The sequence below is a fragment of the Bombyx mandarina genome, chromosome 04 (genome assembly GCF_030267445.1).
Source record: "Bombyx mandarina strain Sakado chromosome 04, ASM3026744v2".
Lineage (NCBI taxonomy): Eukaryota > Metazoa > Arthropoda > Insecta > Lepidoptera > Bombycidae > Bombyx > Bombyx mandarina.
Window position 1 is genome coordinate 13,781,464 of NC_143211.1, and position 26,966 is coordinate 13,808,429.

At 37.4% G+C, this 26,966-nt stretch overlaps 2 protein-coding genes across 4 annotated transcripts in view; both read left to right on the forward strand.

Annotated features, from left to right (window-relative positions):
- The window catches only part of Rab3GAP1 (RAB3 GTPase activating protein subunit 1), a 33,290-nt gene extending 29,797 nt beyond the window's left edge, over positions 1 to 3,493 (forward strand). The window contains exons 3-4 of the mRNA XM_028178301.2: positions 1,278 to 1,533; positions 2,181 to 3,493. Of these exons, the coding sequence (XP_028034102.2) occupies positions 1,278 to 1,533; positions 2,181 to 2,942 (1,018 nt within the window). The 3' untranslated portion in view covers positions 2,943 to 3,493. The remainder of the gene's footprint in view (positions 1 to 1,277; positions 1,534 to 2,180) is intronic.
- A 1,602-nt stretch (positions 3,494 to 5,095) lies between these two features.
- On the forward strand, positions 5,096 to 26,894 carry smog (G-protein coupled receptor 158 smog). 3 transcript variants are annotated; one of them, XM_028178402.2, is made up of 11 exons: positions 5,099 to 5,612; positions 18,550 to 18,720; positions 18,918 to 19,442; positions 19,531 to 19,767; positions 19,835 to 19,903; positions 20,480 to 20,647; positions 21,364 to 21,564; positions 21,921 to 22,130; positions 22,654 to 22,851; positions 23,320 to 23,340; positions 24,495 to 26,894. In XM_028178402.2, exons 2-11 carry the CDS (start codon positions 18,574 to 18,576, stop codon positions 24,648 to 24,650), a joined length of 1,932 nt encoding a protein of 643 aa, XP_028034203.2. In that variant the 5' UTR covers positions 5,099 to 5,612; positions 18,550 to 18,573; the 3' UTR covers positions 24,651 to 26,894. The 3 variants fall into 3 exon arrangements, with proteins under 3 accessions (XP_028034202.2, XP_028034203.2, XP_028034204.2); XM_028178401.2 differs by lacking the exon at positions 24,495 to 26,894 and having other exon boundaries at positions 5,096 to 5,612; positions 23,320 to 24,477; XM_028178403.2 differs by lacking the exon at positions 23,320 to 23,340.
- The last annotated feature ends 72 nt before the right edge of the window (positions 26,895 to 26,966 follow it).

Here is a 26,966-nt window from a genome sequence, read left to right on the forward strand (position 1 = left end):
ACACATATTTTGTATAGCTAATATTATAGACAAAGTGAAAGTAAAACTTCGAAAATGCCGTTACGCGACAAGCTTTTGTTTGTGAATGAGGAGAAAATTTACATTCCTATTTTAATTTAAGCATTTTATTAAAAATTCATAGGCTCGAATATTAGATCCAAGAATTCGGTTCTAGGTCAATAATCCGTATTGTAAATCGGTAGTTTTCGGCCATTTCATACTGAAGGCACCAAAAGTCACGTGGTATTGTTCACCGAAATGCCTCCTAATTTACAGCGAATAGGTCAATGTGCGCCATTGACATTTTTTTCGTACGTTACCAGGTATCGTAAACTAGTGGTGAATGTTTAAAATAAATACTATACTATCTATGGAGGAGTAATAAATATCTTAATAAAGATTGCAATTTACTTTGCCAAACATCTTTTGGGCTCAGATTTATTGTAACAACATGAACATCAGCAACGCAAAAAGTTTATGTAATGTCATTTTATAAAGCACAGAAAATTATACATGGTGACAGTCACTCTAGATATTAGTGAATAAGTGTGGGTATATATGCGACCACCGATGCTACTACGTACTATTTATTTTTCATCCGTCCTTAGTATCTATTAGTATGCTCATCTTATTTTCCAACCAAACATTCTGCCTAATTCCTGGTTGATACGAATTGTAGTATGCTCGTACGCATTGGTACTATACGATGTAGTCCGGATTCAAGAATCCAATCAAATAAAATGTTTGAGATGAGAGGATCATTTCCTTTTTATCGCACTACCCGCCAATAGCGCAAAATTACTTTATTAACTATCAACTCAGACTACTGTTTTCATCATTTTAATTAACGCATAATCTTTCTCGCGTTCGCTACCATTCACTTCTGGAATGAATTCACAGTTTTCCCGGAACGCTGTTTCATGGTGTCTTTCCAAACGAAAATTAAAAAACGTTATAAGGGTTTGGAAGGGTTTTTGCTGTTCCTTTGTTATTGCTGATGTTTACAAGCGACGAAAACCATTAATAATCTTATAGGCCGCAGCCTAGATTTTCTTCGAAAACCAAAAATGGGACATTATAATCTGTTCCACAAGACTTAGAGTGCATGCTGGCTTCCAGGTTATGGCACCAGGATATATAGCCGATAAAAAATATTTCACTTAGTCCATATATGTTACCTTTTTAACGACCACGACGTTAGTCCATTGTGCCCTAATTATATCTAACTAAATGTCATAATTATTGAAATAAATAAAAAAGTTTTGCATTATTGGCAGCATTGCAGAAGGCACACCTAATGCGCGCACATGCTTACTTCATCAAAAACTACAACTTCTCAACTGCTGCATCAAACGTACCATGGAAGGTAACGTTAACACAACCGGTCATTCTTCTGAGGAAGAGTTCTTCGACTGCTCAGAAGGCGAAGGAGCAGAGGAGCAACCTCCCTGGGATCGGCCTGTCGGCAGACTCCACCGACTCGGTGAAGCCACACTGAAAAATGGCGCGCCGCTATATGTACCACGAACACAAGTAAATTTTGATTGCCTTCATTTATGCTAAAAAAAAAATTCATTTCTTCTTTTGCAATATTTACTAAATTTAAAAAAGAACAGTTTTGTTTCTATAATAAAAAAAACAGTGTAAATTGTTATCTTTGATGAACATTTTTGATCATTTATTATTCATTATAAGATGACAGCAAAAAAATAATCATACGAAGCATTGTTTAATGTCTATTGTACAAATTATACCTGCCTGTCGACTGATTTAATGTTAATTATGTTTTGGTGTGCAATAAAATATGCTCTCTCATTGTACAACCTGAAATCTTATTGTTTGTATTCACAGATAAAATTAATGGATTGAAAACTAAAATGAAAGTTGAAATTTAGTTTGAATAGGTCCAAAAAGATATCAGCAAAAAAACACTCATTGTAGTACTAAAGGAGTCTATTCACTATGAAATGTTATGCATCGGTTCGCGTGGCGATGGTTATCAATAAAACCTTTTCAGCATCAGGTGGATAAAATCACACGAACATAAAGGGCCACACTGTGATCTTTCGACACAAGATATTGCAATATTGAAATCTGAATACTGAGTTCAAAATTATGGCAGATGAGATTTGATGCCATTGTTATTAATATCGAATATAAAGAAGATAAATTTATTCCAGGATCCAGCTCCGAAGACTGAAGATCAATTAGAAGAGGACGCCGAGTTAATGGTGCGCTTGGGAGACGACGCAAAGGCTTCCGAGCTGCGAGCTCGAATGATGAGTGCTTCACTTCTCTCGGATATGGAAGCGTTCAAAGCGGCGAACCCTGGTGCAGAATTATGCGATTTCGTTCGTTGGTATTCCCCACGAGACTGGAAGTCTGATGATGGAGGTGCCTTAGGTGAACGAATGCTCCTGCCCGGAAATCCTTGGGTTGAAGCTTGGAACGTTGCTCGTCCGGTACCGGCCTCGCGACAGAGACGACTTTTCGATGAAACTCGGGAAGCGGAACAGATTTTACATTTTCTACGATCCCGCACGGTTAGCGGAGTGGCAGAATTGTTACTTCCCGCGATCATACGAGCAGGAGCGTTGAGAGCTACCCAAGAAGGGGCGATAGGAAGTAGCGCGTCGGTGGGAGGTGTCGACGCGCGCCGAACGTTTGAGATAGCTGTAAGAGAGCTGTATGAGGCTGAGAAAGAAGCTTGCAGAATGCTTTGTCGTCGTAAGGTGCTGGGTGGCGGTGAAGAAGGACAGGCGTTGGACGCGGCGGAGAGGGCTCGCGTGCTACGCGCGGCGGGCGGAGTGCTGCCGGCGGTGGCGCGGCGCGAGTTCACGCTGCGGGTGCGGGACGCGACGGCGCCGCAACTCATGCGCGCCGCACTCGCCGACGACATCACCATCGTCGGTGCCTTTACTGAACGTATCGTCTGTTTGTAGACACACACAACTGGGATACGTTTATTTAAAATTCATAAAGTGAGAATGATGTATTTTCTTGTGAGTCCGCGCGGGTAAGCCTATTTCTGCCGTGAAGCATTAATGCGTTTCGGTTTGAAGGGTGGGGCAGCCGTTGTAAATATATTTGAGACCTTAGAGCTCATATCTCAAGGTGGGTGGCGCATTTACGTTGTGGATGTCTATGGGGTCCAGTAACCACTTAACACCAGGTGGGCTGTGAGCTCGTCCATCCATCTAAGCAATAAAAAAAATATCGCTTTCCAATTAATCCATTGGTCGGGATTACGCTGCGGTGCGATTACGTAAATTAATCTGTTGTAAATCATTGTTTAGGTAATTGTTGGAATAGTATGTAAGTAGATAGATATATTATATGAACATTATTATAACATTATTTTTGTGATTTAGTCCATTTTTACTAGGAAATGTTTGCCTTCGTCTATCATAATTCATTTATAAAATTTTATATCATGACAATAATTGCTATTTCAGTTCAGAAAATAATAAACATATGAAAATTATCGCCTAAATGCTTGTTTTATTACAAAAGGTGCTTCAGAAAAGGTAAGTAAATGGGAGTTCGACCTGATAATAAGCTTAGATTGAATAAGATTAAAGATCAATTTCATCTAACGAACAGTTGTGGTCCTATTTTAAGTTTAATAATGAAATGCGTCTAAAATATTTACCTAATTGTTTTTTTTCTTCTTTATTTTGTAGTACTAAAGTCTGGTTATATATCTGTCTATCCACATCAATAAGAAGGCTGATTTTATAGATGGTCGGGCACGCGGCGTTACAGCAGCCTTTAGATATTATAAACACAAATGACGTCATACGTCAGAAAATATGAGGTTGCAGATATACCTTCTTACTACTCTAAACCGGGACGCTTATCTAAAGGTATCTTACATACAAGGTAGCTATTACACGGTTATTAGTTTGTTGTGAAAGTCTCGTGCAGTTTTTTTCAGAGGGTAGTTTCACTTACGCAATATCAAGTTCTCAGCTCTATGACCCTAAGCTGACTACAAGAGTAATAAAAAGTCGCTTAAAAACACATATTAGAGACGGACTTTTCAGGAAAATTGGCACCTAGAGTACTAAAACCCGTAGAGCAACCACACGACTCATCCTGTTTCATATGGTGTATTATATTCCGCCGTTGGGGATATGCACAGGTGTCTCGGTCTTTAGCTACAGCAGTGTTATCCAAGCTAGCTGAGCCCTTGCTACGAGAAGGGTACGAAGAGTTCTAACGTAGCTAGACTATCATTAGAGTCAATACTATATTGGTATTGCTCGACAATAATAAGTCACGTATCAAAACATATTAACCGAAATGAGACATAAAATGTGTACAGAAAATTTTAATTGCTCAAACGACAGCATAAGGTTAAGTGTGTAATCGTGAGAGAGAGAGAGGTGTCTTTTAACATTGGCATAAAGTTTAAGATGTTCATTCTTCATACATTAAACTTACTTGTTGAAAAAAATTTGAGTCTACAAGCATTTGTTAATAGAGGTACGAAATCTAACCCAATGAATTATACTAGCTTCCTTGAGCTTTGCGGATCAGTGTTATTTGCCGCTTTACGTACGTTATTGGCGTTAATAAAATAAGAAACGAGCTTCGCCGCACTCCCTGGCACTCCAAAGTAATATCTTCGTGACGTCAGATTACTTCCTGATATTCCTACTACTAGATATTCCATTAAAGTGCTTTTTCCGCAACCAATTGTTTCAAAGATCGGTTCTTAACAATTTGGTGTGCGATTTTTTTTACTATAAACATTATTAAAATTTTGGTTGACTGGTAGAGAATGCCTTAGACATTAAGTCCGCCAATGTATATTTTACATGAAGTGTAATAAATAAATAAATAAAACCATGATTGATTTTTAGGTATGGTTTCTTTTTTTTTAGATATTTTTAGAGATTTACGTTTTAAAGATGCTATCTATGGACTAGGCATTAGAATCGCGTAGGTCCCGTTTATATTGCGACGTCGCACTAATCGCACGTGTGCATCGGCTGGCAGTAGCAAAGATTGTAGAATGATGTTACGCCGCACTGTAGAATGACGGCGTGCTAGTGGCGCGTGGTAGGTGGCGCGCGAGACGCATGCGCGGCGCCGTGGTCGCCGGGAGTCGCGCGAGGAGGCTCAGTGGCGCGGCAGGATGCCCGGTCGATTCCAGGGCTCACACGGCTCCCTTTCTTCTTACTTAAATCTAACACACGGACAATCTGCATCCTTAAAATATACATGTAAAATAAATGTCAATGTACCTACTCTCTTCCAAGTGTTTGATCCTATAAAATCTGACCTAATGTAGAGTAAATCGTGTGTCCGATGCAATATTTACTAGCATCCCATAAAAATCTGTGGATATATATGGACACTTTCCGTCATGTTATAAACAAGAATGATTTAAAAAATAGGCTTTGTTGTCGTTCGTGAAGTTTTACAGTGTTGCTTAGTGGTTTTAAATTTTAAAATTTACTCGAACATATTTCATTTTATTGTGTGGTAACCCATGAAAAATATTTCATAGTTTAGTTGCATTGTAAATTCGTAATGTGTTAATACAGACATCATTGCAGTGGGCAGACGTAATGATCGTTAAAGTGACATCAACGTTTCAAAAGGTGAGAGATAACACAGGATAACGCCGGCGTTGAATTACTGACGAAATACCATGTTAATGCCCATGTATCGACATGGTATATCATCAGTAATTACAGAAATTTATAATCGAATATACTTAGGTATAACAAAATAGTTATACCTAAGTATATTAGAATTTTTGACAGTATTAACGAAATTTTAGAGAGATTTAGATAAAATCTTGGGTACAACATTTAGTGTTCATTCGTTTCAATAGTAAAATATCAGTAAAGTTATTTGTTAAATTTATAGAGCGTAAGTTTGAATTAATTTCACGATTTTCTTTATAATAGATTTTACATAGCAACATAACAAATTATAATAATAGCAAAACATTAATTAAATTGTAAGATTTAACCTTTAATTCTTTTATATATTTCATTATTTTTTAATTCAAATAATTACACACGTAAAGCGTTATCTCTATCACACAATAAAGTTTATTTTGATTTGATTACATAGATCATCTATAAATTCTACATTATTTGAAATCAGTTATTCAAAATAGGAGTTTATTGATATAATATACGTGTTTTAATGAATATTAAAATGAACTCACTTATATACTCGTAAAACAATTATTAATAGATAAATGATACAAGTTATTGTCATCAAAAGTTGTTTGTCAAACAATTAATTTGAACCTTTATGAAATTCGGAATTTTACGATTGTTAAGTTTTAATTAGAGAAATACTATCATTGTAGGCTACAATAAGAGTTTTGAGAAAAAGTTCCCAAAATTGACGCTAATCATTGCTTATAGATCAAGATTATTCATTCATTGCAAATTTATAAAAATATTTTCCCTCTGCAGTTTAATGAAAAAAATAATTTACGCGATGCCACCATAAAATGTTAATTTGATTTGTTTATGTATATGTGCACATGATATAGTCTTTAGATATATTATATAGAAAACTTCCATATAATATGTTCAATTGTTAAAATATAGCACAAAAAAGTATTGCTTTTTTTTTTAAATAATGTCATTTGTTGGACCATGTTTACTACAAAAATCTTTCAATATGTTTTAAAAAAGAGAAACCGTGCAAACATTTTAAAGAATTGTTCAAATCGACAAAAATGCGAGATAGGGAGAATTTTCAGTGTAGCGACAGTAGTCTAGACAACGAATTTTTTTCATTAGTCCATAAAATCTGAACTATGTTGTTAATCAGATTAAATGCAGAGCTGGATAAGAAACTATTGTATTATAAAACTAGAGATGAAACAATTTTTATCTCAAATGAGAGAGAATTTTCGTTTCTATTTTAAAGCACGTATTTTAACTGACATACCAAGAGCATTATTAAGGTGAAGCATACACGTTTATGTTAAATGGACCGACGCTGTCCACTGAATGACGTTCTAAGAGGCCACTATAAATAGAAACACCATAACGCTGCGCTTTACGTGGTCCCGTTGGTTAGACAATAGAAAACGGCTGCTTTTCCCTTATTATGGATAGATAAATAGACAATGGATATTTTAAACAAGAAATGGTAATAAAATAGTAAAAATCAAAGTAAAAATTTCAATAAGTCCAATAATTAGTGTTACTTAATAATTAAGGGCCTCTTTCAGATAACTTGGTACGAATGGGTACATAAGCAAGATAGTGGTTTTGCTAACCACAAAAAAGCTCATCATTTTGGTAGTAGCCCGCAGCGTACAGGGAAGGAAGACGGATCCTGCCGCTCGTGATTCGCGTGATCTTTATTATTGAAATTTTATTTTTCATCGCAACTGTCGATCGTTATCTTCGCAAAAATCAAGAACATTATGATATGTTTTGTTTTTGCGCACGCTTAGTTTGCAATCGCTACACTAGTCTAAATTACGATGCTCATAGGAAAATTTCATCTAATTCTTAATTGCTTTTAAACAAATTAATATACAAATATAAGACGTATATAAAAAAAAACAAATAAAAATAGTAGACGCATTGGTTTGGTTCAACCAGACCTGTTCATCACACGAATGTTTGCCCGATGTGGGAATCGAACTCACGGCCTATCAATTAGGGCTGGTAACTACTGCACTACCGAGTCAATCATAATTTCTGTGAGTCATTTACAAACTCGCTTATAATTTTATGAACTGTTAACTCCTATATTCAACAAATATAAAATCAAGGTTATTATTTATGTAGACATTTCCCGGTCATCGTTCTCGTCGAACCCGTCGCTTGCGACGAAGGGCTTGGCGAGTAAAATAACCCACAGGTACAGCTCACTGAGTTTCTCGTCGGATCTATTCTCAGTGGGTCGCGTTTCCGATCCGGTGGTAGATTCTACGAAGCTCTGCTCTTGCTAGGGTTAGTGTTAGCAACGATGTCAGGTTTGAGCCCCGTGAGCTCACCTACTTGTTAAGGCTACGCTGAAATGGTCTCTCAAGACCATCAGCTAAGGTAGGAACAAAAAAAAGTAGATATTTCTAAAAACACAATGATTTTTTAATTGTTCTCTTGTAATTTCTTGATTCTTCTTCCCTTCATTTCACTTGTAAACAAAGAATTTCTGCTGCCATGTAGTAAAAACGTATTTATGATATGTTCTGGATACAGAAACAAAGCACAGTTCAAAGGTTAAATAACATTATGTTTGTATTTACAAATATTTATACGATTATGTAAGTATAACAGTCGTTTCAAACTATTGACAGTAGATATCATTAATAAAGTATTTCCAGATTTATATTTACATTGTTTGAATATTGGTACTAACATTCTGTTTTGAAGTAATCAAGCGCTTTTGAAGGTAACTTTTAACTTTAAACTGTATAGCCCAATGTTGTTGACAGTATTGATGCTGTGGTATCTGGTATTCTTTTAACAACAAGTGAGCCGTGAACTGAAATTCTACACTAAAAACCGTATGTTTTAGTTTACTTCGCGTCCAAGTTGTTGATAGATTGTTCAGAGGAGCGAAATATACCGGGACAGGTACATATTCATGATATTTTTCCGAGATCAATGTTTTTTTTATTGCTTAAATGGGTGGACGAGCTCACGGCCCACCCGGTATTAAGTGGTTACCGGAGCCCGTACACATCTACAACGTAAATGCCGCCACCCACCTTGAGATAAGAGTTCTAAGGTCTCAGTATAGTTACAACGGCTGCCCCACATTTCAAACCGAAACGCTTTACTGCTTCACGGCAGAAATAGGCAGGTTGGTGGTACCTACCCGCGCGGAATCACTATGGTTATGGTTATGGTTACTTAATGCATTTTCGTGTTTTATTATAGTTTGGATGGTTTTCAAGTAATTCGTGAATATTGTAACAGAGTTTGTAGTAATTATTTGCAGATTTTGGTTTACTAACTTATTAAGGGAAATCGCGTTACTTTGTTGCGATATTCACGGACAATTTGCATCGAAGGTCACAAATTACCATAAAAGCAGTCGTAGCTAACGGTACCATATAAATGCGTAAGTATTAAATTCGCTCTCCAGAATAAATAGTCCCTGTAAAGAGCGTATAGGCACAATAATTACTTTTCCATTGGATGACAAAAAAAATTATTTAAGCACATTTACACGTGCTAATATTTACACAGATTCTGTTGATCAAATTGCAGCTTTCGATGTTAGGCCATGAAGTTTTGTTTATTTAATAATGATTAATATCCTTCTACAATTATTAATATTTTTTTTCTATTTTAGACAGTTTGTCGAATCTTATACATCAGGTTTACGGCGTAAACTTTACGGGCCCAGGGGCACGCGGGGTGTGTGGGTCTTGATGGTCCGCAGATATAAGAAGTGGATCGCAGGCCTAAGCATGTTTTTAGGGCCCTACCCATCGAACGATTATCCTTGCACTCTCTAACCCGACATCCGATCTCCGCCCGGAATCAGAACCTGGGTAGATTAGAGGATTCTCGAGGTCAATAGTTCAACCAGACTCGTGGTGCTACCCCGAGGACTGCCGACCGATGGGATATCGAGATTATCTCGCTTCTCTTAGATCGCCCCGTGACAATCACAGGGAAGAGACTACCTCCTCACAACGGTCGGAGCTGGGCCAACGCCCACCTCCGAACTCCGACTCGCCGACGACGGTTCGGCGCCATGTTGGATGAAGAACTCTCTCTCTCTCTCTCTTTCTCTATCTCTCTCCCCCTCTCTCTCTCTTTCATTCCCCCACCTCCTTCTGCGAGATGATGGACTCGCAGAAGTCGCGCATCTGCTCCGCGAAATCGGGGCAGTACGCGAGCGTGTATTTGTCCTCCTTTTCATCATTGCAGTGGTGTGGTCGTATTCCTGCATGATTCTTAGTATCTACGTCAACCTATCATGTTATCCTTAATGGCTTTACGTGGTATTTTAAGATGAAAATTAACCTAAATTCCCCATTTCATTCATGCTGTCTATGGCGTTCGATTTACGTGTGCGAGCTTTTCCACACGTCAATTAAATATTCGGTAACTGTTTTTATTTATGTTTCGACAAGGTTTAGTTTTTTTTATTAAATTTTCCGTTCTATTCAATATTATAGTACTCCTTCAACAGAAGAATTGTTCAGATAGACGGACAGATGTCTCCAGAAATGTCAATATGTCTTATGATTAATCAAAATATTATAAAAAAATTGGTAATAGGAAACATGATTAAGTATTTTCTTCGGTTGTCTCGAGTCGTTTCTCGGCAGTAAAGTATTCGAAGCGTCGGAAATAATATTATGATGACATTAAAAAAACGCGCGATTAAATCGTAAAAATGGTTTAAATTATGATCATTTAGCTTTCCTCGCTTAAAAAAAACTCTCGTAAGGAAGATGATTTCTTTGAAGTTTGAATTACGTTTGTAGAGCGTAAACATTGAACAGAGCCGTGGAACTATATTATAGATCCATGCCGCCGACCGCTACGATCGCAGTACTGACGGGAGTTTAATTTACGATCTTATACAAAAAATAGGTTTATGCGGTGCAGGTGGTAACGCGACTGAGACGACTACCATTGTTTTCATTATTTTTAATTATTATAATATATTTTTTACTTGTATGGGTGGACCAGCTCACAGCCCTCCTCGTGTTAAGTGTTTACTGGAACCCATAGACATCTACAACGTAAATGCGTCACCCACCTTGAGATATAAGTTCTAAGGTCTCAAGTATAGTTACAACGGCTGCTCCACCCTTCAAACTGAAACGCATTACTGCTTCACGGCATAAATAGGCGGGGTGGTGGTACCTCGTACTCGTGCGGACTCACAAGAGGTTCTACCACCAGTAAATTAATTATTGCATATATATATACGGCTCAAGTCGATCGAGCTCACGGTTCCCGATGAACTAGTACTTGCTTTAGCCATTAACCATTCACCACCAGTTGAGCCGTATGCTCGTCTGCCTATAAGGGCAATAAAAAAAAAACTTCAGAGGTGTCAAGGGACACCCGGATGGAACGAAGTTCCTTTCGATTAATTAGTGAAGGAATTGTAATTTTTTTTTAAGTTATAATAATAAATTACGGCATTATGAAGAAGAAAAAAACAATACTATGAACTAAATTACTATTGTTGAAACGCTATCTCGAGAAACTGTACTCATTACGCGAACCAATCGGATACGAGCAATGTCACGCGATAAGCGCCTACACGTTGATTGGTCAGAATGACGGATCTAAAAAGTGTCGTGACAACTTTTCGTAAGAATTTTTTCCGTCTAGCTCCCTTTCACAACGCGCGATAAGGAACTTCGTTCCAAAAACACTGCAGCCTATAAATGTGTTGGCCAGCTACCCTGAGGCATGACGTCGAATTTTCTGTGTGTTCAATACGTTAACCAGTACCTTTGTTCCAATACAATGGAGTATTCTAGATCGTGGCTTAAAGAGGAACCACGTGTGGTGATTATGATATCTTCCCGCGCTGTGGGTTGTGGGTCATCTGTTTGTATCGCTTTCACGTTAACCGATCATAATAACATTTTGGGTGCATATCTTAAGGAATACAAAAGGTCATAGAGCATTTTTGATCCAGAAAAGAGATAATTCTCGAAGAAAGGATAAATATTTTTCCACATCAACACCACCAAAGTCGCGTGTGAAAGCTAGTTATATAATAATAAATGGTTCTGAGCGAGTCATACCATAACCATTGTACGTTTTTTTTCTAATGAAATACGTACTCGACAAATGTTCACGATTGACTTTCACGGTGAAGGAATAACATCGTGTAATAAAAATCGAACCCGCAAAATTATAATTTGCGTAATTACTGGTGGTAGGACCTCTTGTGAGTCCGCGCGGGTGGGTACCATCACCCTGCCTATTTCTGCCGTGAAGCAGTAATGCGTTTCGGTTTGAAGGGTGGGGCAGCCGTTGTAACTATACTGAGACTTTAGAACTTATATCTCAAGATGGGTGGCGCATTTACGTTGTGGATGTCTATGGGCTCCAGTAACCACTTAACACCAGGTGGGCTGTGAGCTCGTCCACCCATCTAAGCAATAAATAAAATAAAAACGTATACTTCGAACATTTATTTATGAAATCGTCGTGGCCTAAAGGATAAGACGCCTGGTGCAATCGTATTAAGCGATGCATCGGTGTTCGAATACCGCAGGAAAGTACAAATTTTTCTAATGAAATACGTACTTAAAAATTTCTTAACGATTGACTTCCACGGTGAAGGAATAACATCGTATAAAAATGAAAACCGCAAAATTATAATTTGGGTAATTAGGTACTGGTGGTGGGATGTCTTGAGTCCGCACGGGTAGGTACCGCTGCCCTGCCTATTTCTACCGCGAAGCAGTAATGCCTTTCGGTATGAAGGGTGGGGCAGCCGTTGTACTGTTAAAACTGGGACTTAAAACTGATGTCTCGAAGTAGGTAGCGGCATTTACGTCGTAGGTGTCTATGGGCTCCGGTAACCACTTAAGACAAGGTGGGCCGTGAGTTCGTCCACCAGCATAAGCTAAAAAAATGTCTTAATATAAAATTAGTTTTTCATACTCAAATTAAGCACCTGAAGATAGGACTTTAGTTTAAATTTTACAATTGACCACAAGCCCAGGTTAAAATCATCCAATTGAACAATGATACATCACGTCTAAAATACAAAACATAATGAATACCGTATTGCTATTCGTCAAGAATAATAGGATTTTATGAGTTAAATTTACAAAGACTTAGTTATTATCGTCACGCAGCGGAAAAGCCAATTGTTTGCACACCTTGAATATTATAATGTAATCCAGATTCTGGCGACTTGCCAGAATCCGTTACGCAGGCGATACTGATGCTTTACTAACATGGATCAAATGGCATAACAAACTAAAATGTATTTGTCGCATGTTCAAGCCCGTAGCTCTAACGAAAATATTTATGAAGGTGCCCTAACAAAACATCATGTTGTGTTGGTTAAGGGTGGGTTTATTATTTAGATTTCTGCGGTGATCGATTACGTAAAATCGATTTTATATGCGGTTTCTACGATCTAATTTATTTCTATTTAGGTAATTTATCGAAGGACGAAAGCGGAATTGTCGTAACTTGAAAAAACCAACTTGATACCAGAGCCATATGTATAATAATATATAACATAGTAAAAAGTGATTTAGCTAAAAATTTCGTTACGACATTTTCTCTTTCTCCCGTCGATAAGTACAATGTGTCATCATCATCATCATCATCATCATCAGCCTTTATCTACCCACTGCTGGACATAGGCCTTCCCCAATGCCTTCCACATAATGCGGTCCTCCGCCTTCCGCATCCAACGACTTCCCGCCGTGCAATGTGTGCATGTGTACAATCAAAATATTTTGATTTAAATAGTGGTTAGCAAGTAACATCACTGTCGTCGTAAGTAGTTGTTGTCACTCATGAACAACGGTGATGCGCAATAAATGAACTAACTACCTATCATTACCACCAATAACGGCCGTCTGGTGTAGTGGTAAGTGACATGGTCACTACACAAGGGGGTCGCGGGTTCGAATCCCGCCAAGGGAAGATATTTGTATGATAAATATCAATGTCTTTTCCAGGGTTATGGATGTATATTAAATATATGTATGTGTATAATAAAAATCTTACATTTATATCCATTATCTGGTACCTGTAACACAAGTTCTTTACGAACTTATCACGGGACCAGTTAACGTGGCGTGATTGTTAGTAAATATTTATTTATTTATTATTTATCATTAATAGTGACATTTCATTTTACTGATAATAGATGTTGACCTACATGAAATCAAAGGTGGTACCTACATATCTTCTTAGCAACCCGCACAGATACGTATCTAGGTATCACTCCAATTTATTTCAGTCTCGAAGCAGCGTTCGATTTGAATAGGACAGTGCTTATAATACAATAACTACAATTGAGACTTTGATTTCATATCGCAAGGTGGGTAGTGGCATTTATCATTCTACATAACACATACAATGGGCATTAATCGTACAATGGGCGATCTTATCATTAAAATCGATATGCGAATAAAGCACAATTATTGAACAACCCAGTATGTACTATGATTAGTGATAAACATGTTATAAACTAACAATATTCACCCATTGATCGAAAATCAACTAGTCACTGAATGCTCTGTTTCATTATAATGGGTCTTTACCTAGGAAGTTCCCGTTTCACAAGAGTCGCTTTTTGAAACATAGTTTATGTATGGCTGGAAATAAATAACAAATTCAAATAAATCTTAGTTTCAAAAAATGAAAACTATCTTCACATTCGATTATTTTGTTTATTGACTAGTGTTTTGTTTCACTACATTTGTATCTATTTCATCAATATGGATACGATAAAAATAGGAGTAACTATGGAATACGAGTTCCGTCGCGACAGCAATGCCGCACAAACAAACGGCTCACAACATTAATGAAGTGTAATGAGTGAGCTCTGAAAAAGAACGTACGACTCGTTATTGGTTTGAACCTTTTCCGATATGGAAATTTTGATCAAAAAAGTAAATCCCGTGGTCGCCTGAAAACTAAAGTTAATGACGACTAATTAAACACTATAATGGAAGCTGGCGATACTTAATCTACCGCTGAGGTAGCAGTTTTTTTCCCTACCTATTCGCTGGTAGCCTAAGGAGTAATTCTAGCTACACTGAGGGAGCTCACGGACTCAACCTTAGGGAATTTGCTAACACTAGCCCTAGCAAGTGCAAGTGCAAGAGCAGTGCTTCGCAGATTCTACCACCAGCTCGGAATCACGACCCAGTGAGAAAATCCGGCGAGAAAGTCAATGGGTTGTGTCTATGACTTACTTCCCCCATCGTCGTCGTAATTGAAGAGTTCGACGAGGACGGTGACCGGTGCTTGAAGAGCCTAAAATCACCAATAGTGCATCCGAAAGATCCAACAAGTCATGATTCGGGTGACGACGGGCTGCCCCATCGTCTGAGTCGAATTTGAGTTAGAAGTAGCTTTCAACGATAGTATCAAAGCAATAATAGTCTATTTGCGTCAATTTGAAAAGGTAAAAGGCTTGATAAATGGGTGCCGCACGAACTGAACGATCGCCAGCGCGACGAACGTGCTAAAGTATACATGCCTAGCCTTGCATAAGAAACAGACACAGAAACGAAGGGATTTTGAACCGCGTTGTCACTTGCTATGAAAAATGGATTCTTTTTGATAATGGTGGTAACGAATAAGCGGTGACGAACGCTAGTTATTTATTACCACTTCTCACCAGCATTCTCATTAATGCTCTCAGTATGTACTGTGAGGAACTTGACACATTGATCAAACTGCTAGCGAATATCCGGCGAGAAAATAATTATATATCCGAGAGTCAGCACACAGCAAATGCCTTGTGAAATTTTTATTTGAGTTTGGCTCCCGTACACCTGACATCTTCAAGAACGGCACTGAAAAACCACCGTATATACTACCATTACCTTACCATTCATGTATCGTAACGCATAGAAGTACTACATACGTCGATCGATATATTCCGTTAACCATTTAATAAAGTAGGTTGTCGGCTGTATAGATTTTTTTTTGTATAGCTAAGCTAACAAAAAAAAATATATAAAAACAAAGATCGACAATTCAAGGATTCAAGCACAATTTTTTTTTTTTGGAATCATAATTTATAATCAGTGTATTTATTTGAACGATACGGAATCTTTCATGATTAATGTGAGTAAAAAACAGGTGTTTGGAAATATTGTATTAAAAACAAGTGTTCTATAGGTATTCTATATTTCCGTATTTCCTTTCCTTACTTTTCCTCCTTTCCTTATTTCCTTTCCTTTCTATATTTCCTTCTATATTTTCTTATTATTCAAGTTTATAGTTTAAGTTCATAACGCATTCGAAGAAAAAATCATATTTTGTCAAGACGTACATTTGCCTATATCTATGTATCATGTGTGTTTACGAGGCAAGCATCATGGAAATTTATTTTTGGGTATGGCGCTCTTCTTATTAAAAATTTCGACGCTCTGCCGCAGCGTTCTTGCATTGTTTATGGTTACTTTGAGATGAACACTTGAATTTATCACATAAACTATAAAAAAATCTTTTCATTCTTTTTTGCTACGTGATCTTTAGACGGTAATGAGTGGTTGAGGATAAATTTGCGATGACGTTAACAAAACTCACTCCACTCACTAAGCCCTCGATATCATTGAAAGCATCTCGAAAAATTAAGAGCCTCTAGTGAATCAAAGTAATATAATTTGAAGGGGAATTTATAATCTTACGTAATTGTAGGGTTAGGATTTAATAAATCTAAAGTTGATTAGTTGTCTTTTTTCTGTATTTTGAAGTTTCCTTTTTCTTTATGGCTTTTTTATTTATTTAGTATAATAATATTCTCTGACTTCTGTCTTTATTTATCAGTAGCAGTGTGCATTGAGAGCCACACGCGTGACAGCCAAAAAGTATTGATGCGTCGTGGCTTGGTGGACAGAACAGTCTTTATTAACACTTCAACGTCAGGGTTACTCCAGCCCGCACACACATAGACACCCTACAATCCCTACGATCCCGCTTTTGCAGGTTAGCCGTCGGGGCTCCGTGGTTCGAGAGGAACGTTGACCTACACGACGACCTGGGCTTCGAATCAATCCAGAAATACATGAAGTCAGCGTCGGAACGGTACTTCGATAAGGCTATGCGTCATGAAGGCCTCCGGGCCACCAGTAATCTTTCAAACATAAAAAAAGGTTACTCCAGAAGCGATTAACGAAAAGTGGGTCGGGAACTAGATTCTAATCTAAAACTAACACTAAGCGCGAAACATTATACAACAATATAGTTAGATACTATTCAAAAAGTATAGCTGTTGGAAATTTTGGGGTTTTCTATGGTCAAAGCACATATTACCAGTGTGAAAGCGCTTCAAGATTCTTAGTTTACGTTAAAAAAAACACAGAAATAGATATATCAATTTTATTTCAAGAAGATATCCTTATGCCTTTTAAAAACAATGAAACCTAATGAAGGGATTCGCTGGGTAAATTAACCTCAATATTATACCGAAATGGCGTCAGGCTACGCCCATTCTGAATTAGGCTCACGCTTCAGAGGAAATCCTTTTATCGCTACGTCATTTAACTGTAAAATACGCATTATTGTACATGCTTACATCGTTAGAAGCTCAGAGGGCTTTAACATTAATCAATTCATGTGTAATGTATCTTGATGTTGGATTAAGACCTTATATGCGATCCGATATTTAATGTTCCTTATCTCACACTGAGTTTTTTTTTTATAAATTTAACCAAGGATGTATTAAAATTACAAAATATATTTCAATCTAAAAAACCATACCTTTCGAGTGCCGCTTCAAAACATATCACGAAATGTAATGCCGCAAAGCCGAACATAATTTACTTTACAAACCACTCCATAAGCCCAGCTATCTGTCGAGGCATCCAATAAGCCATTATCAATGAGAAGCACGAGTTAATTGGTTTTATCCGCAGAACCTCCGTCCGAACATCGATAAAATAGGCAATATGACACGAGCAATTGCTTAGTACAAAGTAACCATGTTCTCAATCCTCACACTTTCCGATAATATTCTTAATAAATTAAAATTTTAATTAATTTTTAACTGCCATACTAACGGCTTACATAATTACTAACCTTTACTTTAATTTTAACTTGCTAAAACGATAGGTTTTATGGTTAATGTATTTAAGTATTTAATTACTGTATCACATTTTTTTATAAACAATTCATTCGATGTTACAATTTTTAGTTACTCTGCTTTGTTTCAAACTCACTGGATTACAAATCCATAAAATGATGTGATGAGAGAAACGAAACTTCACACGTCTTGTTGTTACAATCTAAAATCATATTGTTAGTGTTACACATTTTGTTTTTGATTCAATATTAAAAGTAATGCTACGATCATCGGTAAATAAACAATGTTGATAAAACATAATTACAAAACTGCAACGTAGAACACATTCTCTGCCCTCAGAAGGTATAAAAAAAATTATAAACAATATCTTCCCCATGAAGTCCAGTTCATGTTTGGTTTGTGTCTGGACAATGAAATTTAATACATTGGAATAGTCCATAAATGTCTAGTCTAATAGATGCATTTGGATTGCAGTGACTGATGGATTTATAGTTCAACAGCCATGTGGCATCAATAACAATACCTTTTGACCACAGAAGCATGTTGGCACACAAATTATTCAAATATTATATCGTAAATATTTACACTATCAATGATTTCTTAGTAAAGTATTGTTTGTATTTCATACTGTAAAAATAAGTTAAGACTATATTTACATAATTAGATAATGTCGTATTTTATGTGTGGTTTCACTGAATAATTAATTAGGTTGTAATATTTTGTATTTCATAGGTATATTGCATTTCCTCTTTATAATTGTTAGAAAAATTTCATCGAATTAAAAATTATATGTATGCATCGTGAAAAGATGTATTTGATACGTTTCAGGAGACAGGACGAGGCAGGTGAGCGATGAGGGCGCGGTGGGCGGCGTGGGCCGTGGCGTGGTGCGCGTGCACCGCCGCCGCGCCATTCGAGCCGCGCGCCTCGCACTCCTCCACTATGCCCTCACCTGTCTGTGATCCACTGCTACTGCACAATCCACCTCCTTTGCCTCTGGTTTGTATATTTTTATTTATTTAACTTTATGACCGAGAGTACAATAGCGGACTTAATGCCTAAGCCTTAAGACATTTTGTCCCATTCAACAGTGATGTAGTATTGTGATAAATGCATTGCTTTATTAAAACCCATTCAGAATTGTAGTCATACGTAGTTCTTAGACCGAAATTCTCAAAGTTACCTTAATGTTTCAGAATGCACGAGAGCACGAAGCTGCCGTTGTTCACACAGCGCGAGCTCTTGCTGACTTGGTAGAGAAGGGGATAGCAGACGAGGCGCGTGCGACTGCCTTAGCTCGCGCTGTCGCACGCGCTCCGCTCTCGCCGATGCCTGCCGCTGTCGCGCTTGGAGCCCCTCAACTGCATCTTGGAGTACTTTTCGTCTCGGAACCTTCTCGTCTTATAATATTTCAACAAAACAATTCAGCCACATTACGCCAATTCTGGCGTACATTGGCTTCTGCTTGGAATGCAACCAGTGTTGTATGGTCGAACGCTTGGTTTTCCTGTGAAAAAGACGAAGAAGGTTGGTGGGGTGGGATTGCTGCGGCACGAGGCACTGGTCCCACACGCGCAGCAGCTGCAATATTTCGACGTTGGTCGTCACTGCCATGTGAAGAGGCAATGCACGATTGGTTAGGTGAATTTCCGCGATGTGATCCTGTCACTACCGAGTGTGAGGCGTCCAGGGCACTAAGAGACGGTGAAAGAAAATTAGAGGTAATTGTAAAAAAATGTCAAACAAAAATTTTGATAGTGGATATTAATAAAATTGCATTCGTAAAACTTTCATTTCTGAATGTTACAGTACAGCTGTAAATGTCGACCAGGACATTGGAGTCAGTATGGTGGTGGATGGGTAAATGGCGACTCTTTGGAGCGAAATAATAGGAATCCTTTAACCTGTACCCCATGCGGAATGGGAAGTAGCGCCACCGCTTGTCTTGCTGATGTCTATCGCGTAGGACTACTGGCTGCTAACTTAGCTGGAATGCTATTGTGTGTTGTCATCGGTCTTATTATATTCAGGAAGAGAAAATGCAAGGTAATAAATACGACAAATCGTGTTATTTTTGAGCATTACATTATTTTAAATTGTTTTGTCTTTTTAGGCGGTTGCCATGGGAATGTGGACTGTATTGGAAGTTGTGTTAGGCGGCGCTCTATTAATGTACGCCTCTGTGAGTACCTTGAAATACAAGATCTTTTTAATACATTATAATTTAATACTTTTATTTACTATTACAATTTGAATAGCATATAGGCTGCTACTTGTAGTCATCGTGGCTTAAACGATAAGAAGTACGGTACATTCGAATGTAGTGATGCAACAGCGTTCGAATCCCGCAGACGGGTACCAATTTTCTTATTAAATATGTACTTAACAAATGTTCACGATTGACTTCCACGGTGAAGGAATAATATAGTGTAATAAAAATCAAACCCGTCAAATTATAATTTGCGTAATTACTGGTAGTAGGACATGTTGTGGGTCCGCACGGGTAGCTACAACCACCCTGCCTATTTCTACCGTGAAGCAGTAACGCGTTTCGGTTTGGGGGGGGGGGGGTCAGCCGTTGTAACTATACTGAGACCTTAGAACTTATATCTCAACTCTGGGTGACGCATTTACGTTGTGGTTATCTATTGGCTCCAGTAACCACTTAACACCAAGTGGGCTGTAAGCTCGTCCACCCATCTCAGCAATCAATAAGTAAAAGTTTACATACTAATGCGTGAATTGAATTTTTGTAAAGGCTGCGTCACAGTATATTTCGGTGCCGAAATGGAGGTGTATAGCGGGTGCCTGGCTGCGGGAGCTCGGGTTCGTGGCCTGCTATGGATCTGTTGTTTTACGATTATGGGTTTTACTGGCAGAATTTCGTACCCGGAAAGCACACAGGTGGACGCCAAAAGATTCAGAGGTAAAATCTAAATTGATAACGAACACGATGAACTCAAATTAAAACATACAATTACTTAGCACTTATCACGTCAATTTCAATATAATGGGACTCCTTTTTTTGAAAGTCGCCACTTCGACAAAGCGGCACGACACGAGAATCCTCTCATCATGGCCGCCGGGGACTGCATAGCCGATCCTGCGGACCAAATGGTAAACAGTCGACGTCGCCCAAAACACGCCATTTCGGATTCTTCCGATCCACTAACAGTGCTTTTAGGTACTTCAAGCATCGGTCATCGTTCTTGTGGTACCCGTCGCTTGTGACGAAGGGCTCGGCGAGTAATTTAACACACAGACACAGCCCTCTCAGTTTTTCGCCGGATCTTCTCAGTCGGATTCTCACCGGATCGGAAACGCGACCCGTTTCCAAATCCGGCGGTAGATTCTGCGAACCATGGCTCTTACTAGGGTTCATGTTAGGAACGTCGTTAGGTTTGAGCCCCGTGAGCTCACCTACTAGTTCGGTGAATCTAGAATAACCCTTCGAGGTTACTAGAATAAGGAAAAAAATATATTTGAAAGTCGCGCTTTGTCGTTGCAATCATGTTGCAATCAATGAACTCATAAAACTACAATTAAGCAAAATACATTTATTAGGCCTATGATCATTTGGAATCATATTCATATTCACGGTGGTCAATCATAATTTGATGAAGACGATTGGTTGATTTTAAGGTGCTTCGCGTAGTTGGCGCGATGGTACTTGGTGCCGGGTGTTATCTTGCAGCATTCACAGCAACAGCGGCCTGTGAAGAAGACCTCGGTGGTTGTGCTAGAGCAGCATGGCACCACGTTACCGGTGCTGCTGAAATCCTACTGCTTCTCGCCGGTATTAGGATCGCTTACGCTGCTAGAAACGCCAATGTTCCGTTTCAGGTTCAGTCTTTTTCATTGTTAAATTAATTAAAGAATCTGAGCTCATAATATACATACGTCATGGTAAGAATTATTAGTACAGCAAATTTTTTTCGTACACAGATAGTGTGGCAAGAATTGCATTGGCTTACCTTGGTTGAATTATCTTAAAGTTTTTTTGAGTGCTGTAGATGAATAGATGCCGACAGATACCCCACTTGATATTCAGTAGTTTCTGGTGGCCACATAGCGTTCAACGCATTGCACAGTACTGCAGGCCCGTTTTAAGATGTTGGTGAAAATATTAATAATGTTTTGGGTGGAAGAAGCAGTTTGTGATATCTTTTATTTACAGGCTTCATTTCTTTTTGTACCAGGAGCGTGGGTTGTTGTCAGCGGCGCTGTGGGCGGAGGCGGCTTGCGGCGTGTGGTGGCGTGGCGTGGCGTGGGTCGCCAACGATGCGGCCCCGGAGCGCTGGCCCGTGGCTGCCGTAGCGCGAGCACATCTCTCGTCAGGGGCTGCGCTCGCCTGTGTGCTGGCCCCACGGCTCTGGCACGGCTATCGAGCCAGATCATTAGCTCAAGAGGTTCGAAGCCTTACAGATTAATGTATCGAGAACGCATATTTTTTAAATTTTTTATTTGTTCATTTTGGAATCAATAAATTCTCTAATCTTTTTTTATTTTTTTATTGCTTAGTTGGGTGTACGAGCTCACAGTCCACCTGGTGTTAAGTGGTTGCTGGAGCCCATAGACATTTACAAAGTAAATGTGCCACCCACCTTGAGATATAAGCTCTAAGGTCTCAAGTATAGTTACAACAGCTGCCCCCACCCTTACTGCTTCACGGCTGAAATAGGCAGGGTGGTGGTACCTACCTGTGCGGATTCACAAGAGGTCCTACCACCCGTAGTTACGCAAATTATAATTTTGCGAGTTTGATTTTTATTACACGATCTTATTCCTTCACCGTGGAAGTCAATCGTGAACATTTGTTGAGTACGTATTTCATAGCTCATATTCATTTCATATTCAATCTAAGCTCACTATGTATTTTTGTTACATTTATCTTAACGAGTATTGATATTACCTAACTGTTCTACTAATCAGGTTTCTCGTCGAGGGCCCGCAGAAGGTTTTGGCGCAGAAGGTGAAGAAGAGCCCACTTCAGAAGAAGTAAGAGCGGAATTAAAAAGGCTGTACGTCCAACTGGAGATCCTTCGTAACAAGACAATCAGAAGAGATAATCCTCACATCAGTAAAAGACGAGGAGGTCGGAAACCGCCTCATAGACGATTTTCATTACAGGTATTGCATACACATTTTAAAGTATTATATTTTTTATGGAATTTAGTTAACTGTTGTATGTTAGACAAATTTTGCAGTGTTGTTACAAATCTAACACTAGGATCAATTGATACGTTAATTTTGATTAGTAACATACAAATAAATGTAAGCAACGAAAAAAAGAAAAACCACTGAGAATTTAATACATTAAAAAAGTGTCTTACAGGTAAAGATGGAGGATGGATGCATAGATTTTTTTTTTATTTTTAGTTATGTTCATTTGATTTGTTATGATTTCCCTTCCTGTTTTGAATGTTAAAATACCTTTGAAATATTTTAGTGGTCGGTACTGATCCGTTAATGATTTTGATTCCGTTAATTATATGTTGAGTGTATACCATGACAGTGTTAGCTGTAGGAAACTCCTAGGAATTGTATTTTCACTATCATTAATTGAATGTTTCATATTCCATCCCACTCCGACTTTAGAAAAAAGGCAGCCGTGAGAAGGTAAGGAGATGTGTTATATTAGGCATGTGGCGTACCGTGGCGCACCCGCATGCCCCCTGTGGAAGTCCCGCGTCGGCGCCGATCCCAGCACTAGCTCCCTCGCTCCCCCACCACCCTCGCCAGTTCACTCTCGCTTATTTACGGAAACATGCTTTTTGTGTTCTGCCGAATCCGAGCAATTCGCGTTTTGTGCGACTTCAAAGTCTTGATATCATATTAAATCTTTATATCGAGTCAAATGTTCATTATATCGATTAGACATTAAAAGGCGTACTTAAAATTATAAAATTTTGAAGGCTTACTTTTCAACTTTAAAATTGTAACTGTTAAAAAATTTTCGTCTCGGAGACTTGGTTGTCTTAATCTAGTCGTTTCTGTTTATAAATGTGTTGCTTGTCCGGCAATCGTGATAAAAATAAATTGTTCACTTTTAGCGAACAGTAATCAAACGTGTTTGTTTTAATTAATGCATTAATTGAAGATCTGTTGAATGTCAATGTTTGACTTTGAAAAAAGCTAACTGAGATAATCTAAAATGTATAATAAATATTCCCAAAGGCGAAATGGGACTAATTGAGCACATTATATTGATGTAATCAGGAAAATACTACTTACTTGCTTAGCTTAAGGATCAAGTTTCGCGAATGCATAATCTGTAAGATCCCGCGCGGATTTTGAGTTGTTACCAAAATTTGACTTTTATTATTTATGTTACTTGCAAATATACACGAAATTGAATCATTAACTGAATCTCTTCAGTCTAACTGAATCTCTTCAGTCAATACAGCAGCCCTCCGTGCATCAGTCTTCAGGCCAAATTAATTGAATTAGAGCAACTTTCATCCGGTTAGACGACACTAAAGACAAAAACCGACTTCACACGAATGAATTTTGTACTTGTGTTCCGTGTAATGCAAAAATTCAATGGTAAAAAAAAGAAATAAACGTGCCTTGAGTTTTGAGGCACCATCACTAGGTACCTTTTGCCTTCTTTTTCAGAATGTTTCTCTTAAACGCAGTTTATTGATTAAGCATAAAAATTTAAAACAAACACGTTTTAAATGCTACAACAACGTCCCATTCTTAAATTGCTTTTCCTTTTTTGTTTAATTTTCAACACTTACTAAAGGATTTTAAAATTGGTGGGTGTGTAGGCTCTGCAAGCTCGTCGCGGTGGGAAGGGCAAGACTGGTGGTGGCGCCAGCGTGGTGGAAGCGAGCGAAGCAGGGGACGCATCGCGGACTCCCGAGGACTCCGTCTGCTCGGTGGAGGGACCCTCACACTACACCGACGGCGACACGCAGGCGTGATCTCATTCCCGTCCTCACTTAATACATACATTCAAAGCACCGCATTACAATCCTCATTCACCAAACTCTGTTCAGTCAATTTTTGTTCCCCTAAAAATATTATTTTTGCTATACTATTAAATATTATTATAGCTACTTGACTTATGAATACTGGAACAATATGTATGTTAATATCATTATCGATATATGATCATTTCTTTTTTATTAAACACCAACATAATTTTTCTGGTACCTAGTCCGTGTCCACAAGAACCCTTAAAATGTTCTTTAAACCATATTTTATAAAACTAATACGTCCCAAAAATTACTCTGTTAATAGTAACAGTAAAAATATGAGTCCAACTTTTACAGTTACATTTGAATTGACAGTAAGATCATTAGAGATTTAAAAAAAATGTAATATCAGATAGCTGCTAATCTCCGTAACAAGCAGTCTTTCCTATACCACACTGTGGGCTTTACGACAGTGCTAATTTACGGCTAATTTGAGGGAACGAGATTTAAGTGAAGAAAAATACTCTAAGATAGCAATATTTTGCAGTTGGAAGTTTTGGTCCTGTTAATGTTGTAATTATTTATAAATCGTTAGTACCTACTAAATTGACATTTCCATGCTTTAAAGTATCGAATTCTATTGAAAAAAACATAATTCTTGCGTTTGCAATTTTGTTTAGTAGGTACTGTTTAAAGTCTAAGGTAATAAATCTGTTCATACCATATTTATTTCTAAACAATTATACTGCAATTAACTTTGTATAAACCAATAAAAGAATTGTTATTTTAATTGGCACACATATAATATAAATGGTCATGAAAGGCTGCCAGCATGTATGTCCAGCAATGGGCCAATTTAGGTTGATTGGGTTTTAATACAAAAAGAAACTTTCCCATTTAAAAATATATATGTAATATATAAATCTGGCAAAAAAAAATATTCGAAACACTGCTAAAACAATAAGCAATTCTTTATTATTATTATTATATATATATATATATATTTTTTTTTTTTTTATGAAAACATATTATGGTTGTAAAAATGTTGGGGAGGACATTAGTATTGCTGGTTGTTCTTCTCATTATAATTTCTGCGTGATTATTTTGATCACTCCCTGCTTCTTCTTTTTTAATTTTCTTCTATTTGTATTTACAAGTCGCAGACCTGAAAAGATACTTTAAATACATTTGAATATGCAATTTCGAAAAGGGCACATGTCGCATATTTTGTCAAATGCGTTTTTTCATATACCTACATGTAGTTTTGAGGCTTAGCTACACCCATTTTTTCAATTGCTAATTAACACTAAAATATATCTCAAAAGTTAATATTTTAAATTTTACACTGCTTTAGAAAATAATCAGTTTTTTTTCATTTCCTGAACATTTTACATTTTCAGAGATGTACCCTTTTCGAAATTGCATATTCATTTATATACATGATCTGAGTGTTTACTAGAAGACGCGTGTCCGTTTCTTAAATTTTTTGAATCGTTTTATTAGCCATGTGTTTACAGCGACATAATTAAAACATGGTTCCCGTTAGTCAAATATTGAACATTAGAATTTAATGTGTACAATCGTTAACACCTACACCGTGTAACACCTACATGTAATAAGAATTTCTGTGCATTTATGCATCACTGTTAGATATTTAAGGAATATAAATGTTCATTATGAATTTCTGTGTGTGGTAAAGTGCAGGTAAACTGGATTATTAAATATCTACTTATTTTATTATAATAAACAACAAGTAAATGTATATTTCATATTTATAGAATTTGTATTTGATAGAGCCGTATTTAATCTTGCAGATTAACATCTTTAATTTGTAAACGAAGCCGCTGAATCATGTACCAACAATAAAAATAAATATCATTAAAATAACATAAGTTGATGAATACAATTATGCGAATACTTTAAGATCTTCTATTTGTGAAAAAATATTTAGAGATTGACTGTTCATTCGATACGTCGTAAATTTACTTATATTTATCTACAAAGTTACATGTGAAATATTCGAAAATACACATACATAAAAAATGCATTTAAGAGTTTAGAAACGTAAATGTAAATAGTCCGTTAGTTCAGTCTTGTTGTAAATTATTTTTGTTCGTATTCTTTGAAGGTTACGGTATACGTTGAGCTTTGTTCAATGTTTGTGGTGCATTAGACGTAAGATGCCAATCTGGAATTAAAACAAAGTGACTGTATAATATTACATTTATTAAATAAACGACAATATTCATAGCCAAGGTTTTTTGTTTTACCTCTATTTGATAACGATTTACTTTTCTTGACCTATGTTTTGAAATCATTCAA

Coding starts and splice junctions, on each gene's coding strand:
- smog (XM_028178401.2), top strand. CDS start 18,574: ATGAGGGCGCGGTGGGCGGCGTGGGCCGTGGCGTGGTGCGCGTGCACC. Junction 19,443..19,530: donor ACGGTGAAAGAAAATTAGAG/GTAATTGTAAAA, acceptor TGAATGTTACAG/TACAGCTGTAAATGTCGACC. Junction 19,904..20,479: donor CTCTATTAATGTACGCCTCT/GTGAGTACCTTG, acceptor ATTTTTGTAAAG/GCTGCGTCACAGTATATTTC.